Source organism: Myripristis murdjan, chromosome 23 (genome assembly GCF_902150065.1).
Source record: "Myripristis murdjan chromosome 23, fMyrMur1.1, whole genome shotgun sequence".
NCBI classification, from domain to species: domain Eukaryota; kingdom Metazoa; phylum Chordata; class Actinopteri; order Holocentriformes; family Holocentridae; genus Myripristis; species Myripristis murdjan.
Window position 1 is genome coordinate 26,494,825 of NC_044002.1, and position 18,694 is coordinate 26,513,518.

Consider the following 18,694-nt stretch of genomic DNA (forward strand, 5'->3'; position numbering starts at 1 on the left):
GGATTGTTCTGTGGCCTTTGACTGTGTGTGTGTGTGTGTGTGTGTTAGTGCAGAAGCTCTGCTCATCTGGACCTAGCTTGCTGGCAGTCCCAAGAATAAGACGAAAAAGAGTTTAACTATTACCAACAAAGACTGACCCATTTAAAAATGGATTATTTCATATTCCATTTGTTATAAAAGGCGGATTATTAGAATAATTATGTCACATTGGCGGTAGAAAGACAACGGCACAGTGAAAGGGGTTGGGCTTTATTTAGGCGCTCAGATCAAATCATTTTAAGTCGAACATGAGCGCGAATAAAAGAATACATAGAGTTGTTTGAAATATTGCAATTGTACTTTCCATCGCCCATCCCCACGGTAACACCAGTAGCCTATACTTTTCATTTGTACTTGAGAAAAACAGCAGGAGACGCTCTTGAAGGAGTGTGTGGCTCTTAAAAGAGCCTTTGAGTGTGTTGGTGTGTGTTGGGCTCTACTTGGCCTTGGCCTGCTTCTCGGTCTTCTTGGGCAGCAGCACGGCCTGGATGTTGGGCAGCACGCCGCCCTGAGCGATGGTCACTCTGCCCAGCAGCTTGTTGAGCTCCTCGTCGTTGCGGACGGCCAGCTGCAGGTGACGCGGGATAATGCGGGTCTTCTTGTTGTCGCGCGCGGCGTTCCCGGCCAGCTCGAGGATCTCAGCGGTCAGGTACTCCAGCACGGCGGCCAGGTACACCGGGGCTCCGGCGCCGACCCGCTCGGCGTAGTTCCCCTTGCGGAGCAGCCTGTGCACGCGGCCGACCGGGAACTGGAGCCCGGCGCGAGATGAACGACTCTTGGCCTTAGCGCGAGCCTTGCCGCCGGTTTTTCCTCTTCCGCTCATCGTGAAGCTTCTTTCTCCTGCAGTCAGACGGAAAACATGAACCGCAGCCGCCGCACACACCCATTTATACCCGCCGAGCGCACGAGCAGAGGCAGCGCGCGCACACGAGTTTGAACCACACAGCCATTGTCCAATCACCGCGGGGCACCGTCCCTGATGACGTCAACAGCGTCACGTAATTTAATGAGTCCGATCATTGTTTTGTTTTTAATCACCAAACAAACAAACTGTATCCAAACACACTGTAACACTCTCCACGGAGTAAATGTAGACGGTCCAGCCGTGTTTGTTGTTGTTGTTTACTTGTAGTCCACTGTCATGTGAGAAGGGTGGGAGGAAAAAAAAAAACCTTAAAAGTAAAACTTGGGATACGTGACGCGCATGCGCCAACAAGTCCTATTGGAAGAAAGGTTTTTTTTGAAACCCCCGCCTTATTACTTCCTGTGACGCAGTTTATTTTCTTAGGCAGAATGCCTCTACACTTTTATCTGTGATGATCACAAAATTATTACATTACGGTTTCCGTCCTGAGTTTGTGTGTATTTTAATGAAACATAATGGCCAACCATAGAAAGAGAAAGGAAAAAAAAAAAAAAAAATTCTCTAGCAGTTTTGTTTGCTCTGGTGAAACTAAGGTTATGTTGACAGAGGGGGAAAATGGCAACTTGTGGATTTGTTGAATGTCTGCGTTAGATTGTGTAACTAATATTTGAGAACAGTCAGGGTATAAAGAAGGAATCACGGCTGGCTGTTTGTAGTGTCCAGAATAGCCTATTAGAAAATTCATAATTGCAGATTTAGTTAAAAAGTTGAAAGGATTCTCTTTCAGAAGCTTTGGGTGGCTCTTAAAAGAGCCTTTGTGTTGGTGTTATGGCGCATCGGCTGCTCACTTGGAGCTGGTGTACTTGGTGACGGCCTTGGTGCCCTCGGACACGGCGTGCTTGGCCAGCTCCCCGGGCAGCAGCAGGCGGACGGCGGTCTGGATCTCCCTGGAGGTGATGGTGGAGCGCTTGTTGTAGTGAGCCAGGCGGGACGCCTCGCCGGCGATGCGCTCGAAGATGTCGCTGACGAAGGAGTTCATGATGCCCATGGCCTTGGAGGAGATGCCGGTGTCGGGGTGCACCTGCTTGAGCACCTTGTACACGTAGATAGCGTAGCTCTCCTTCCTGGGCCTGCGGCGCTTCCTGCCGCTCTTGCCGGCGGTCTTGCTGACGGCTTTCTTGGAGCCCTTCTTGGGCGCAGACTTGGCTGGTTCAGGCATGACTAAGCACAGAGACTACGAGAATCTGGATGATGTTTTTCAGCATGAGGCCGCCTCTTTATGGCCAGCTCATGCAAATGAGGCTGTGCCGTTCCTCATGTGCGATTGGTCGAACTTTGCAGCTACACTGAGCATGCGCTGCACAAGGAACACACACACACACACACACACACACACACACACACACACACCGCATCGTAATGTAGCCTACAGACTGCGCTGTTGTTATACTAAAGATGACTAAAATTACTAGAATTTCTAGTCGGTTTACAAACAAACAAAAAATATTAATTCTCCACACTGGCCTCCACTCTAGTTTAGGCAAAAAAAAAAAAAAACCTCCTCCTACACATCACTCATATATTTTGGTCTCGCCTGCTGGCAGCACACATGACTACACATGCCAGTGTGTACATAAGACTTAACTATTTTTGTTTGGATTCATTCCAGTTCAACGTTGGTCTATGCTGAAACTCCCATTTGTAGGCTCTTTATGCTGTTACTAACCTCTGTCATGATATTAAACAGCTGCAACGCATTAGAATCTGCTCTTTGACAGAGAGATGGTGTGGCTCTTAAATGAAACTTTTTTTTTTTTTTTTAAATGAACTTAAATTCATCTTGTTCAAAAAAGGCGGGATGTTTGAATAATTACGTCAGCGTAGAAAGCGGCAGCACTTCCTCCTCAGGCTGCAGTGAAACTAAAATGAGCCTTGAAGTCTTGTGCCATTTATCAAAGCCAGTTGGTCACTTGTTTCTCACCATCAAATATGTGAACATTAGATTGAGTGGCGTTTTAGTAGATTTTCAAAGTAAAATATCCCCTGGCCTGTATTTTGATTCAGAGCTTGTCTAACCCTGTTAAATGCTGCCAGTTTCAGTTTATGCTCAGATTAAAACAAAACGTCTCGAGGGAAAACGCATGGGCTGACAAAACAGAGAGAAAACAGCGTGAATGCCTGCCCTCTTCTTCTGATTGTAATTATTATCATTCATATTTTTGCACTGCAACCAGCTTTTTAGATGCTTGACGAGCTTCTGTTTCAAAGTGTGAGCCAGAAATTGAATTCCGTGCATGAACCCGGTTTGATAAGACAGGCAAAGACAATTTCACAAGATTTATTTGATCTTCTTAGAGCTGATTTCATATCCAACTCAACTTCTGCTTCCTTGTTATCACCGCTCATATTTACTGGTTGAACTCATTTTGGTTTTGGTTAAAAAAAAAAAAAAAAAATCAACTTCGTCATGTCATCATCAACCTTTATTTGACTATAGGCGAGTTAATTAAGAGCAGACTCTTATTTGCAATAACGGCCTAGGTGGGGGTAGTGGCCCCCTGGGGAGGGGTTTGGGGATTAAAATAATAATAATAATAATAATAATAATAATAATAAAGGGATAAAACAGGGACAGGGTTAAGGACAGACATATAGGCATACACAGAATAAGCAGTTGCTGTAGCCAGCACATGAAACACAGACACGGAAGTTCATATCATGCTCAACCATCAGCAGTATTACACATAACAAACATGAAGCACATAAATATTAGTGATGTTAAAGACATAGCATTGCACATAACTGACTTGGAGGCATATTGTGTTCGTCGTCTTTTCCCTCGTCATGTGTTTCCCTGACGAGGGAAAAAGAAGGGACATATATGGGAAACTGTTTGTTTTACCTCATAAATATGCACATAAAGTGTGAATAAGGTAAAAGTGTCAACAAGTAAAACAGGCGGCGCAAGACTTTCGCCTCCTCTCTGCTGCCGTGCTGCTCGACCTCTGAACCGGAATGAAAACAGTCGCCGGAGCGGCTCTGGTGTCTCTCCCCTGTCCGGGCAGCAGGAAGCAGGACGATGCCGCCGCTGCAGCTGCTGAGGCTGTCGGTCCATGAGCGGATCAGCGCCGCGGCTGCAGACTTTCTGTTGCTGCTGGAAAAGGGAGGAGAAGCGGCTGGAGGCCCGCGGCTCAGAGCGCTGCTCACCGAGCGGCTGACGGCGGCCGCCGAGGACATTTTCAGGCTGTTGGAGAAAACCGTGGAGGAGTGCGAACAGAGAGCTGAGCGTTCAGAGCGAGAGAGGAGGCTGCTGCACATCCTGCTGCAGCCGGAAGTCAAGCTGCACAGAGCAGGTGACACACACACACACACACACACACACACACACACACACATCTGCACCAGGAGGATTTATCATCACCTCATGCTGTTCACTGGCCAGGACTGGTTAGTCTGCCCTTAGTGTGCTGGTGAATGATCCTTCCCAGCACCATGTCACGACCCTCTTACCCTTGAGTCAGAGCGGTTCACTCCATCCAAGGTGACAGAGGCCGTCCAGCTGTCTTTAATATGTGTGTGTTCGGATCTGTACAAGCATTTTCTGTTTTCTGATTTACAACAAAGTGAGTATGTGAATTCCTATCATCAGGGATAACTCATACAGTTGTCTTGGTGTATGAAAACACAAAATTGGAGTAATACGTGGATTAACGTAAATGATATATGATCATATGAAAATGTGAGATAAGTATGGAGAATCAGGTTTTCCACCACGGCAGTCTTTTTGTTTGTAACCACTGTTTAATTCTTTACTTTCAACAAAAAAAGAACTGTCATGTGGTTCCATGACAGCAGTCAGAGTTTGGCTTGTCTCATATCATCTGGGAGGTTAATCCAAGTCTTGGTGTTTGAGCGTCCTGTGACGGGCTGGCAGGACAGCGTTAGCGGCTGGAGCCAGGCGGTGTGTGAGCGCTCCTCCTCTGCTCACAGGTGGTTTCTTTAGCTGAGCACAGATCTCCTCCTTCACTCCTCCTTCCAACCCGCTCTCCTCCCTGTCCAGGCTGTGAATCTGTTTGAAGGACTGTTCCTTTTCTTTCAGGTGCAGGGAAAGTGCTGAGTCATGGCCTGAGGAGTTGGACGTCCTGTGTTAAACCATGTTTTTTTTTAAATCTTTTTTTTTTTTTTTTTTTTTTTTTCTAGTTTCACAGATATATAGGTCAGTGGATTCCTCACTGCACTGGACTGTGGACCAGTGGACCAGTTTCTGTCTTAATGCTGGGTTTGCTGGGTTTGTCTCAGTTACTGCAGACACATGGGTCGACTGTTTGGACAGCCAGTAATCCAGTCCCTGATGAACTGAGGGCCCCTGAAGGTTCACATTTATCTTCAGATATATTTGCTCCCAAAACCTTCAAGATTTATGGACAAGTAGCAACATTTTAAAATCAATTTGTCAGTTGCTACTTCATTATTTTGTATGTTTGGGAACATCAAAATAGAGTACGAGAGGTTCCACAATGGACCCCTGGGGAACTCCACGGCTCATGGTTATCTGCTCAGACACACAGTTTGCAAAAGAAAAGGTATCACATGTGAATGTAAAGTGGATCTTCCCCCTGCATTTTTAAGACAATAACACTAATGTGGATTAATAAGCTTTTTATTGTCATCTGCTTATTAGTTATTTTCCGATTTTATGGGGAAATAAATGACTTTGTTTCCATATGTGGCTACAGTCATGCTGGAAAGGAAGCATTTTGAAGCTCATAAACATGATGAAGTGATTGAGATTCAGAAAGCTTTATTGTCTGTCATAACAGAACATTTTCTTCGACGTGGCTCAACATATAAAACAGTAGACTATACACTGACTAGAAACAGTCACGCAACACAGATTTCTGAAAACACACACAGTGTGTATAGATTCTTAAAAGAAAGTATAAAAATTAAAAACTATAAAAATAGACAAGGTAAAAGATCTGGATATGTGTAAAGTGACCTATAGTGCGTCAGAGTTATTTTGTCCATTTTTCATTGTTTATTTAATATGTTTATGGCCGTGGGTATGAATGAGATTTTGTAGTGACAGGCTGAGGTAAACTTCCAAGCATGGTTTTCCTTCATGACTGTGTGTGTGTGTGTGTGTGTTTCAGTGATGTGTAAAGAAGAGGTTCCCCCTGAGAGGCAGCAGCAAACCCCCAGTCTCGACCAGCAGGAGCCAGAGCCCCCCTACATTAAAGAGGAACAGGAGGAGCTCTGGACCAATCAGGAGGCAGAGCAGCTTCAGTTCCCAGTCACTGCCGTTCCTGTGAAGAGTGAGGAAGATGAAGATGAAGATGAAGATGAAGATGAAGCTCAGCTCTCACAGCCTCATCGAGAACATGGAGAGATGAAAACAGAAGCTGCAGCAGAGGAACCAGCCGCTGATTTGCAGCTCCCGTCGTCTCGCTCCTCTGAGGCCGAGACTGAGGACAGCGAGGACTGGGAGGACACCGCAGAGCCTGGGCCTGGTTCAAACTCACAGAACAAACTCGTGTTCTGTCAAAACAGATCTGATGTTGTGGAGAGACCGTCTTCCTACACCGCCAGAAATGACAAAGGAGAGAAAATATGGATTTGTTCTTTTTGCGGCAAAAGCTCGAAATATCAAACGACCCACAAAAGACACATCATGATGCACAAGGAGGAGAAGCCGTTTAGCTGCTCCGTCTGTGCCAAGTCATTTGTCTGCAAAGGAAACCTGCAGAAACACATGAGAACCCACACAGGAGAGAGACCGTTCAGCTGCTCCGTCTGCGGCAAAGATTTTACACTGAAACGAAACTTGGAGAGACACACGATGATCCACACCGGAGAGAAACCGTTCAGCTGCTCCGTCTGCGGCAAGCGGTTCATCGATAAGCCCGACTTCAGCCGCCACATGAGGACCCACACCGGAGAGCGGCCCTTCAGCTGCTCCGTCTGCGGGAACATGTTCAAACACAGCTGCGACCTGAACAAGCACATGACCGTCCACACCGGAGACAAACCGTTTAGCTGCTCAGTGTGTTGCAAACGTTTTTCTTGTAAGAGTAACGTTAAAAAGCACATGAGGATCCACACAGGAGAGAAAGCATGAGGCCGCTCAGTTTGCAGCAAAAGTTGCCTGAAGGACAGAAGGACCAGCAGTGGTCTTTTCAGCTGTAATAGATTGAAACGCATCTGAACGCAGCCTCATTACAACACAACAGATCTGACCCAGCATCAGTGGTCTTACGTTTAATCAAATACATCCTACAATTGTAAATATACTTGACTTTTTTTCATTCTAACTAGAAATCATAGTTGGCCTTAAATATTAGTTATCAATATCCTGGTTTACTAATTATTGGTATGGATACCGGTCGATCTGTAGTATGTACATGTGTGAGAGAATGAAAGAATCATGTGTATAAAGACAAATTAATGTGTGGATGCTTTAAGTTTCCTTTTTTTTTTTTTTTTTACTATAAACTTAACACATTATTTCAAATCGTTCTGCATAGTGATTTGTTTGGTGAGTTTTGTGACCTGCATCTAAGATTATATGTCTATTTGTTTTGTAATCATATATTTATTCTTGTTCATTTCCATCACACATATAGGCTTGCATATATACATTTAATATATATAAGCATATATAACATCTATCACCTGTGCACTCTGCAGTAAGTCTGTACTCACAAGAAAATGCCAGTCCCTGTGTGCCTTGTTTTTAGACAATTGTCTCTTGTTTCAAGTAAAAATTTGCTTGAAACAAGTGAAAATTTGCTTGTTTCATTGGCAAAATTTGTCTCTTGTTTCTAGCTAATTTTCACTTATTTCAAGTGAATTTTCACTTTATCCACTGGCAAATTTGAAACAAGTGAAAATTGTCTAAAAACAGTTTACTTCTGAGGTGATCATGTCTTATTTTAAGTGTAATGAGATATTTTGACTAGAAATAAGACATTTTTGACTTGAAATAAGACAATAATCTTGGTAAGATTTTGCGTTTTTGCAGTGCAGCCCTTTGATATTCAATAATGAGGAATACATTGGCACAAGGCCTTGAATTTTCCATTTAATAAAGAGTTTTTTGAAAGGATGCGGATGGAGGCAGTGACACAGACACTATGGGGGGCAGAGGGAACATTGAGTAAGCTACATCAGTGCCCCTCAGGAATCACACAGGGATTTTAGGCTCTCAGTAAAACAAGGGAAAAAAATCACAATTTGCTCGGAGTTATATTTCACGTTGGGCTCCATCATTTAGGCTTGTTGTTCAGACTTTCCCCACCCACCTTCTTTTCTTACTGAGGATGGTCCTGCCAGCGTCTGCACCTTGAACATTAAAGTGCAGGGCCTCATACGTCCTGGAGACAGAGTGAATCGTGGGGGAAAAAATGCTGCACCAACTTATGAAACATAATCAGGCATGAGAAAAGCTCTCATATGCTCCTGTCATAATTTTCTAAACCCATATACACTATAAACTGTCAAAACCATACTGAGCTGCACCTCAGATTATTATTTTTAAGTTTCCAGCTTTCAGAAGACATATACTACAGTTGACCTTTTATCTCCCCCTGAAGATGTAGAGGTTCCACCAAGAACACTGAACTTTTTTGTTCCTGAAGGAAAACAGTTCTTTATGTGCAAGTTTTTTTTTTTTGTTTTTTTTTTTTCCACCAGCTGCAGGGAAACTCCCAATAGCCTCCTAACACTACTAAAAGCCTATTTTTAAGTTGAGCCTATGGCTATTAGGAGTGTGAGTGAACCTCCGTCAGGCTTAAACTCGCTGAATTAGATCTTTTTCAGTCAAAACAGATCCAATATTATAGAGAAACCATCCTCCTGCTCTTTGAGTGACCACACAGGAGAGAAACTATGGAGATGATCTGTTTGTGGTAAAACCTTTTACACATAAAGGAACCTATAGCTGATACATAAGGATATACAAGGGATAAAGACCATTTAGCTGCTCCATATGGTTTTACAAAGAAGGATAATGTTTATAGACATGATGATCCACACGGGAGAGAAACCATTCAGCTGCTCCATGGTAAATGTTTTCAACAGAAAAGGGGCTGTGACATGCCAAAAAGAGAAATATTTTACAGAAACCTTAAGGTGTGCACATGTGAGAAGACGTGTGTGTGTTGTTGAAGCTGCAGCTGAATTGTTCAGCAGTAACATGACAACAAACCAGATGCTTCATAATAGTCTAAACCCCAGACCCCTCCAGTCAATGTTGTGGTTGGAGATGCAGCCACATGTGAACACTGCTCACACACATCTTGTGTTAATGTAGCAAAATATAAGACAGACAAACTCATGTTGCTGCTGTTTGGCTCAAACTCAGGCTTAGATTCTCATGTCAGTTTCAAGATCTCAACATGTAACTAAACATTTGGCAACTTTCAGTGGAATTATATGTTGATACACACTGATACACTTTATTGTTACCCAATTTTGTTTCCTTAATTATTATAAAACAAAAACATCACTCAAAAAATGTCACAGTTTTTCTAAATTCCATGTCTTTCTGGTAGATTTCAAGCTGTGTTTCCTTGGAGCGATGTGTTTGAGTGAACGGATGGCAAATTTCCTGATATGAATTCTGAAATTTGTTTGAAAATGACCGAGTTTTAGATCAATGTTAGAGTATTAGATGAGCCTCAGTTTGGTTATTGATAGTATTTATGAGCACTGGCAGCATTTTATTTCAATTGCTATTTTTCTGCAGCTGCAAACTGCTTTGTTTTTTGTTCTTTGTGCTTTGACAACATCAACATGGACTTGCAGAAGAAATCACATAACAGATGAACTGATGATGACTCTCTCCACTTCTCTGGCGCTTGAACAAGTAGCCGTTGTTTTTCCAAATGTCAGCAGACTAATTTGCCTGATCTTTGCGGTTGGTAAAACCACAGTGGAAACACAGATGACAGCGGGCTGAAGGAACTTTTCAGTTCTTGAAAAGTAGTCCAGGTACTTTTGTCAGAAATGCAGCTTTACACTCTAAAGAGAGTTGTTGTCTTTCAATTCATCTTCATTAAATCAGTGAGATTAATGCAGTTTAAGAGAGAAATGAGAGTGTTGTCCTGCAGTCTTGTCAGTGTGTCTGATGTCAGTCCAGCGATAAAACTACAAGCTGTCCCAACCAATTGAAGTCAATCACAGAGCTAGTGAAGCAGCAGCCAGAGAGACAGGTGATGAAGACACAGGGAGACAGGTGATGAAGACACAGGGAGACAGATGATGAAGACACAGAGAGACAGGTGATGAAGACACAGGGAGACAGGTGATGAAGACACAGGGAGACATATGGGGCACATACGTTCTTTTAATATTCTATATGTTTTAATTGTTTGGTTTGCCTCAAAGCCATACAAATAAAACTGTTGAACTCCTCATGTTGAACAGTCTGGCAGTTCAACATGTAACTGTGATATTGATCCATAAATAAATAAATAAATCGGGTCATTTCTGTTATTATATTTAAAAAAGTGCAGTGCCCCCGCCAGAAACTTTCATCATTCAGAAATGATGAAAGTTGTAAAGTTGTAAAGCAAACTCCCTGATCAAAGTTAATTATTTAATGCTGATAATAAAACACATGGCCTGTCAGATTCATGAATGAGATACAGAAGAGGTTCAGAACCTCCACACTCTGTTGTCTGAGTTACAAAGTTCAAGTTTACTTTTATAGCCCTTAATCTCTGATAAAGGCTCAAAGTGCTGAACAGGTTCACTATCTGTTGAAATAAAACAGGTTAAAACTGATAAACCTGTTTATTTCTAAGATAAATATGCTTCTGAAACAAACAAGCCTTTATTATCTGTGTTATTATTGTTTTATCATTACTAAGTAAGAGAAAGTATTATTAGTGTAATTGTCTTTTTCTAAACAAGGACACAGATCCCTTCACTGTGTTCATAATGCTTCCATCAGGATGCAGCAGGAGAGACCAGACTGGAGTGTGTTGCACTTCATGCTGTAGAAATGATGGCAGGTGAATGAATCAGTGAAGGAGGCGTTAAATCAGGACTGCTCTCATCTAAAAATGTATGTGAGTAACGTAAAAATAAAAATATTCATTTGCATCAAATGAAGAAACAGGATAAGGAGACAAAGTGGAGGTGTTTTGACCATCTTCACCAACAGTGAGACCTGCTGACCTCTGGGAAGATGCTGGAAGGAGGAGGGTGTAGCCTGGGGGTTCAGGTTAGTTAGCTCAAACCAAATGAAATCAGGTGAGGACAACGTAAAGAAGAAGGAATATGAGAAGCTGGAGAAGAGCCAGGGAGTGGAAGAGGAGCTGGAGAAGATGTGGGAAGTGAAGGCCAAAGAGTCCCGGTGGTGATGGGAGCACTCGGGACTCCAACAGAGTCCAAGAACAACAAGTGAGATCTGAGTCCAGAAGAGTGCAGAGTTCAGAAGAGCTGAGATCCTGAAGAAGCTCAAAGTCCCAGGTCTCTGGTGGAGACTGAGACTGAGGAGGACACACATCACACCCAGGGACATTTTACATCCGTCCACTGGAGTGTCCTCTATGGACACACTGCCTGTAGCCCTGAAGGTCCTGCATTATATATATAGTGCCACCAGACAGGCTGTTCTCATTCAACGTTCGTACAAATTCCTACGAAAAATAATGCACAAATTTTCGTGCATATTCCTACTACTACTACTATTTAATTCCGTGTGATCACCACACAAACGGTGTTCACTGGAAGTCGGCGAGGATCCGTGACGTCACGCTGTGGGTGGTAGTTCATAGATCCCGGAAGTGCAAATTTAATCGATATTCCAGAAAAAGGTCTGATTATTAGCCATAACGTTGTAACCATCCAAGGCAGACTTACCACGAGCTATGAGGATGTGTAACGATGGCATGTGCTTCAGCCGAGTCCACAAGTCCCGTATAATATCAACTTTATTTTAAGAAAACACGTTTTATTTGCGATGTCATATCACGGAGAAGCACTACATTACCCATAATCCTAGTGTTTATCAGCGACGTGTCTGATTTTACTTTCATCAATAAAGTTAATAAAGTGTAATAAAGTGCATGAAAGTTGATAATATGCTGATATGTTACGCCATTGAACACAACCCTTTCAGTCAGCGAAACAGAGCGGGTGGAAAAACCGCAGAAACACGTCAAAATAGCACTAACGATTTATATATTTTTTTTTATTTTTCATAACACATCTTTATTCGTGATATAAACATAGGCTACATGTTAAGGTTATAGTTTTGGTGTTGAAAAACTACCGTATGTATGTTTTTTAAACCTAATTTCAAAACTTTTCCCCTAACCCGGAAGAGGCGTACCAGAACTACAATCTGCGCGGAGTTGCAACACACAGAGGTGTCCTGCACCATAGATTTTGTAGTTCTAATATGTTATGTCTATTATGTGATGTTGTGATCACTAATTTTTCAATCTTTATTATAGTTTTTGGGTGTGGGAAGAACGCCTGTTTGGTCAGATTTTATTTTTTTTTTTCTTAAGATAGTGAAATCATGTTTTTTCCATGTTTTGACACTAGTCAGTGGCGCCCCCTATTGGTTTGCCATCGGGCATGATAGTAGAGGTCAAGAGCTTTCCAAAAATGTTGACCCCATGTCTGTGCCATTTTTTGTTGCTGCACTGTAAGCCTTTAAAAGTGTCTCAGGTGCAAGGTTCAAAGGGCACTTGTGGGGAGCAGGAGCTGCCCACTGGTCTCACACTGAGATATGTTACTCCATAGGTCAAGACCTTTCAAACGATGTCTTCATTGTTGTTCTGTGACAAAGTTTGATTTTCATCGTGCTCCAAGCCAAGGCTGTCTCAGGTGTACATCTGCAGACCTCTTTTAGGGCCAAGCTTGATAAAATCAGTCAAACTTCTTTAAGGGGGTATTTAATGGCCAAATTTATTTAGAATATTGATGTTAGTCATATACACAGTCATACTTTTCAATTTGGACCATTTCAAAGCTTATTTTCCCCTTAAAATACTCAGTGTTTCATATTTCATATTTTCCCATCGACTTAATATGGCCACCTGAGACACTTTGAAAGGCTTACAGTGCAGCAACAAAAAATGGCACAGACATGGGGTCAACATTTTTGGAAAGCTCTTGACCTCTACTATCATGCCCGATGGCAAACCAATAGGGGGCGCCACTGACTAGTGTCAAAACATGGAAAAAACATGATTTCACTATCTTAAGAAAAAAATAAATAAAATCTGACCAAACAGGCGTTCTTCCCACACCCAAAAACTATAATAAAGATTGAAAAATTAGTGATCACAACATCACATAATAGACATAACATATTAGAACTACAAAACATATGGCGCAGGAAAGCTCTGTGTGTTGCAACTCCGCGCAGATTGTAGTTCTGGTACGCCTCTTCCGGGTTAGGGGAAGTTTTGAAATTAGCTTTAAAAAACATACATACGGTAGTTTTTCAACACCAAAACTATAACCTTAACATGTAGCCTATGTTTATATCACGAGTAAAGATGTGTTATGAAAAATAAAAAAATATATCTAAATCTTTAGTGCTATTTTGACGTGTTTCCGCGGTTTTTCCACCCGCTCTGTTTCGCTGACTGAAAGGGTTGTGTTCAATGGCGTAACATATCAGCATATTATCAACTTTCATGCACTTTATTACACTTTATTGACTTTATTGATGAAAGTAAAATCCGACACGTCGCTGATAAACACTAGGATTATGGGTAATGTAGTGCTTCTCCGTGATATGACATCACAAATAAAACGTGTTTTCTTAAAATAAAGTTGATATTATACGGGACTTGTGGACTCGGCTGAAGCACATGCCATCGTTACACATCCTCATAGCTCGTGGTAAGTCTGCCTTGGATGGTTACAACGTTATGGCTAATAATCAGACCTTTTTCCGGAATATCGATTAAATTTGCACTTCCGGGATCTATGAACTACCACCCACAGCGTGACGTCACGGATCCTCGCCGACTTCCAGTGAACACCGTTTGTGTGGTGATCACACGGAATTAAAACCATAGAAATCGATTAAAACAGGTTACATGCGAGGAGCACGCAATGCGTTATTAGGAGGTCATGCTCATTTCACGGATTTCTCCCCACGCCTCCCTCCCCAGATTGCCACGGTGACAGTCAGTGAGGAAGGGACTTCCGAGCGGAAGCTACATCAGCGACAGTGGTAGCAGCGTCCATAGCAACAGCCATAGCAACGATAGAAACCTGAAAGAATCTTCGTAATAACTAACAAAGTAAACATTATATACACTAACTGAACGAAGATTTTGGAAATAAAATGCACATTTCCCGCTAGAAATGTTATCAAAACGCATTTGAATGCATAAGCTCTCTTAAAATATTGCATTTTCCACTGAGAATAAAAGGAATGTCCGCCATTTTTCTTAAGGCTCTCGCTTCGGGGCTCGCGCAGGCGCGCTGATCGCTCGTGCTGCTGGAAATTTGTAGGAATATGCACGAAAATTTGTGCATTATTGATATACGATATCATACGAACCGTTTCATGAGAATACGTTGCACCAGAAAGTATTTACACCCCTTCACTTTTTCCATATTTTGTTACGTTGCAGATTTATTCTAAAACCGATTTGAATATATTTTTCTTTCAAAAAATCATCAGGAAATAGCCCATAATGACAAAGTGAAAACATGTTTTCAGACATTTTGTAAATTTATTAAAAATTACAACATTTAAACATAATAGGTAAATACGTATTCACACTAGAGTTCTCATCGGGCCTGAAAATTAAGACCCGACCCGACCCGGGCCGGACTGGGCCAGCCCGAGGCCCGACCCGACCCGACTAATTAGCCGAACTTTAGGCCCGACAGCCCGATAAAGCCCGAAAAAAAAAAAATCGCCCCTAATCGCCAAATTCGCCATTATTTAGCAGAGCTGGTCGGCCGCGGCACCGGGGCACCATCAGTCGGTATCAGGCGAGCCGGCCGCGGCACCAGCCAGCATCAGGCAGCTCACCTGTCAGATCCGGCAGACCTGACGGGTGGGCGCGGTATCGGACGGTGCCGCGGCTGGCCCGCCTGATGCCGACTGATGGTGCCGCGGCATGTGCGGGTCAATACGGTAGTCTAGAAAACTGGAGATTTTTTTTTTTTTTTTCTCGTGCGCCCCCAAGTAGATTGCGCCCTGGGCAGTTGCACTGCCCATAGCAAAAACCGTCGAGTCTGCAGCACAGCGGGATGCTGCTGCAACTCTCTCTCACTTGTTTGCGCTGCGCTCCCACAGCTGGTTGTCTGTCTGTCACTGAAAGTTTAGCCTCCAAATCCAATCCAGTCTCTCACTCTCCACCAGTCACATAAAAATGAAACGTCATAATCAATAACAGAACACATAATTCTATTTTTTTTATTTAAAAAAAAAAAAAAAAAAAAATCCCCCACAGAACCCGAAGCCCGACCCGACCCGCCCAATATGAGAACTCTAATTCACACCCATGGCTTAACATTTTGTTGAAGCACCTTTGGCAGCAATCACAGCCTCAGGTCTTCTTGGGTATGTCTCTACAAGCTTGGCACACCTGTTTTTGGGCATTTTCTCCCGTTCCTCTCTGCAGATCCTCTCAAGCTCAGTCAGGTTGGATGGGCAGCGTCTGCAGACAGCCATTTTTAGGTCTTTCCAGAGATGTTCAATTGGATTCAAGTCTGTGCTCTGACTGGGCCACTCAAGGACATTCACAGACTGCTCCTGAAGCCACTCCTGTGTTATCTTGGCTGTGTGCTTCGGCTCATTATCATGTTGGAAGATGAATCGTCACCCTAGTCTGGGTTCCAGAGCACTCTGGAGCAGGTTTTCTGGAAGAATCTCTCTATATGTGGCTGCTGTCATCTTTCCCTCTATGCGGACTAGTTGCCCAGCTCCTGCCGCAGAAAAACATCCCCACATCCTGATGCTGCCACCACCAGGCTTCACAGTAGGGAAGGTGTTAGCCAGGCAATGAGCAGTGTCTGTTTTTCTATAGACATGACGCTTGGAGTTCAGGCGAAAAGGTTCTATTTTGGTTTCATCAGACCAGAGAATTTGGTTTCCCCTGGTCTGAGAATCCTTAAGGTGCTTTTTGGAAAACTCCAAGCGGGTTGCCATGTGCCTTTTAGTGAGCAGTGGCTTCCGTCTGGCCACTCTACCATAAAGGCCTGATTGGTGGAGCGTGTTAGCAGTGGTTGAACTACTGGATGGTTGTCCGATCTCCGCCTTAGTGACCATTGGGTTCATGGTCACCTCTCTAACCAAGGCCCTTCTTCCCCGATTACTCAGTTTGGTCGGGCAGCCAGATCTAGGGAGGGTCCTGGTGGTTCCAAGTTAAAATTTATTGGTCACATATACAATCATACACAGTACAATGCATAGTGAAATGTATTATATACCTGTCCGGCACAGTATATAAAAAACATATAATAACAACACTGACACATAAAACATTAAAACCAACACATGATCTAAAATAATAAAGTTAAATGAATAGTGTAAAAGTGCAGTAACAGATAGTGCAAATAATAGACATTTTTAATAAATTTACAAAAATGTTTGAAAAAATGTTTCCACTTTGTCATTATGTTCTATTTCATATTGATTTTTTAAAAGAAAACTATACTCAAATCGGTTTTAGAAAAAGTCTGTAACGTAACAAAATTTGGAAAAAGTGAAGGGGTGTGAATACTTTCTGATGGCACTGTATATTGTGTGTATTGTGTTTGTGTAATGCAATAGGCTATAATTTTTTGATACCTGGAATCTCAGGTCAAAGGGCTGTTTATTGACCAAGTGGAAGAGAACATGGATCATGCACTTTGAGAAAGATAACATGTCAAAACACATTAGTTTTAGCAATTAAGAGCTTTTTTTTTTTAAGAGAAACAGTGCTACAGTCTGTCTTTGAAAGTTGCTGTCCTGATTGACTGAAACTTTCTGTCATGATATCAGAATCAGAATCAGAAAGATCTTTATTGCCAAGTAAGTTTGCACAAACAAGGAATTTGACTTGGAGTTGAGTCTCATTTTACAAGACTGTTTATTGTGCCTAATATTTTATGATCAAAAGTTTTATATCATGATCAAATTACACTTGTGGACTTTGATACTGAAGTTATGAGGATGTTATTGCACCTTCAGATCTAAAGTGCTCACACTCTCAGGACTGACACAGGAGAACAAGCAGCGTCTTCTCTCTCTGTCTTCCTCTCCAGGTGAAGCTGAAAGTCTCTTTGATTTGATGTGGATGTGACTGAGCAGGTAAAGAGCCGACCAGGGATCATTAGAAATGTTTGATGAACAGGCTCCTACATTGTGTTTTACAGCTGGAGGACTGGAGAGCAAAACGTGTCAAAATGTGCTTTTGATGTTTTGTAGATCGACATTTTTTACTGGAATTCCTTGTACCATTGTGTTTTCATTGATAACATCTGACTTTGTCAAAAACATTAAAATTTTTAAAGATGTTTACATTAATTTTTGTCAGTGGTGACCAAAGTGAGCCTCAGTTTGATTTTAATCTCAGATCATGTGGTGAAAGATGCAGGAGGAACAATAAGAAATGCTCTTCAGTAAGACATATCTAAGCTGGCGACATGGATATGCTTGACTGAAATATCCTGTGATGGAAAGTTTGTTGTCATCAGTGAGCCGCTGTGTTTGTGTCAAGGTGTTGGCTCGGCTATGGATGTGTGTGAGGAGAGAGAGGAGGGGCTCCCTGCCTCTGAAAGCTCTCTGTCTGGGGAACATGACAGCCAGACCAAAGCTAAGAGGTGAGATGAGGATCTCTGACTGTCCATGACTGTTCTCCATCTCTCTGTGTCTGGTCTGTAATACAAAACACTCTTCTGATCAAAGATAATCATTTCATGCTGATATTAAAGAAAATATGGACTATCACATTCATGAATGAGATATATAATTGGTTCAGATCCTCCATACTGATGATTGAATTTCAAGGTCAAAGTTCAAGTTTATTTTTAACCCCCTAATGTCTGATAAAATCTCAAAGGGCTGAGCAGGATCTCTATTTGTCTAAAACATAGCACATTAAAAGCGTTAAACCTGTGTAGTTTTTTAGATAAAGATGCTTCTGAAAATAAGCAAGTCATTATTATCTTAGTGTTTTAGCATTGTTAAGTAAGAAAAAATATTGTTGTTTTGAATGAGGACACAATTCCCCTAACTGTTCATGATGTTTCTATCAGGATCCAGCAGGAGGGACCAGAGTCTGAACCTGAACCTGAAACCAGCTGTGTGTCCATGAAAAGTGACCGGCCTATGATTCTTCCTTTACATTTCAAAGATGGACATGCTTCTGAAGAAAAGTAAGTGATTATCATTTTGTGTGCTGAGTTCACACAGAAAGTAAAATTGTCATCTTAAGAAGAACAAAGATCTCTTCACTGTGTTCATAAAGTTTCTATCAGGATCCAGCAGGACTCTGAACCTAAACGCAGCTGTGTGTGTATCAAGAGTGACTGGTCTATGGTTGATTGTATTGAGTGTTAAGATGGAAAGAATTCTTCTTGTCAAAGTTAATTATTTAATGCTGATAATAAAAAAATATGGGCTAACAGATTCAGTCGTGAGATATAGAATTGGTTCAGCCCGCCATACGCTTTTGATTCAGTTTCAAGGTCAAGTTCAATTTTTCTTTTATAGCCCATAATCTCTGATAAAGTCTCAAGGGACTTTACAGGCTCACAAATTGTTGAAAACAAAACAGATAAAAACTTATAAATCTTGTTGTTGTTGTTGTT

General features: G+C 42.1%; 3 protein-coding genes across 3 annotated transcripts; 1 reads left to right on the forward strand and 2 right to left on the reverse strand.

Annotated features, from left to right (window-relative positions):
• Positions 1–187: 187 nt before the first annotated feature.
• LOC115355210 (histone H2A-like) lies at positions 188–885 on the reverse strand. The gene has a single exon (XM_030045922.1). The coding sequence runs from the start codon at positions 860–862 to the stop codon at positions 476–478; it is 387 nt and encodes a 128-aa protein (XP_029901782.1). The 5' UTR covers positions 863–885; the 3' UTR covers positions 188–475.
• Positions 886–1,698: 813 nt separating this feature from the next.
• LOC115355211 (histone H2B-like) lies at positions 1,699–2,137 on the reverse strand. The gene has a single exon (XM_030045923.1). The coding sequence runs from the start codon at positions 2,121–2,123 to the stop codon at positions 1,749–1,751; it is 375 nt and encodes a 124-aa protein (XP_029901783.1). The 5' UTR covers positions 2,124–2,137; the 3' UTR covers positions 1,699–1,748.
• Positions 2,138–3,826: 1,689 nt separating this feature from the next.
• Positions 3,827–7,397, forward strand: LOC115355196 (zinc finger protein 771-like). The gene is made up of 2 exons (XM_030045909.1): positions 3,827–4,257; positions 6,058–7,397. Exons 1-2 carry the CDS (start codon positions 3,984–3,986, stop codon positions 7,020–7,022), a joined length of 1,239 nt encoding a protein of 412 aa, XP_029901769.1. The 5' UTR covers positions 3,827–3,983; the 3' UTR covers positions 7,023–7,397.
• Positions 7,398–18,694: the final 11,297 nt, after the last annotated feature.

Excerpts from the sequence above, each read along its gene's own strand:
- LOC115355210 (XM_030045922.1), bottom strand. The coding sequence starts at position 862 with ATGAGCGGAAGAGGAAAAACCGGCGGCAAGGCTCGCGCTAAGGCCAAG.
- LOC115355211 (XM_030045923.1), bottom strand. The coding sequence starts at position 2,123 with ATGCCTGAACCAGCCAAGTCTGCGCCCAAGAAGGGCTCCAAGAAAGCC.
- LOC115355196 (XM_030045909.1), top strand. The coding sequence starts at position 3,984 with ATGCCGCCGCTGCAGCTGCTGAGGCTGTCGGTCCATGAGCGGATCAGC. Across the intron at positions 4,258-6,057 it reads AGTCAAGCTGCACAGAGCAG|TGATGTGTAAAGAAGAGGTT; the intron begins GTGACACACACA and ends TGTGTGTTTCAG.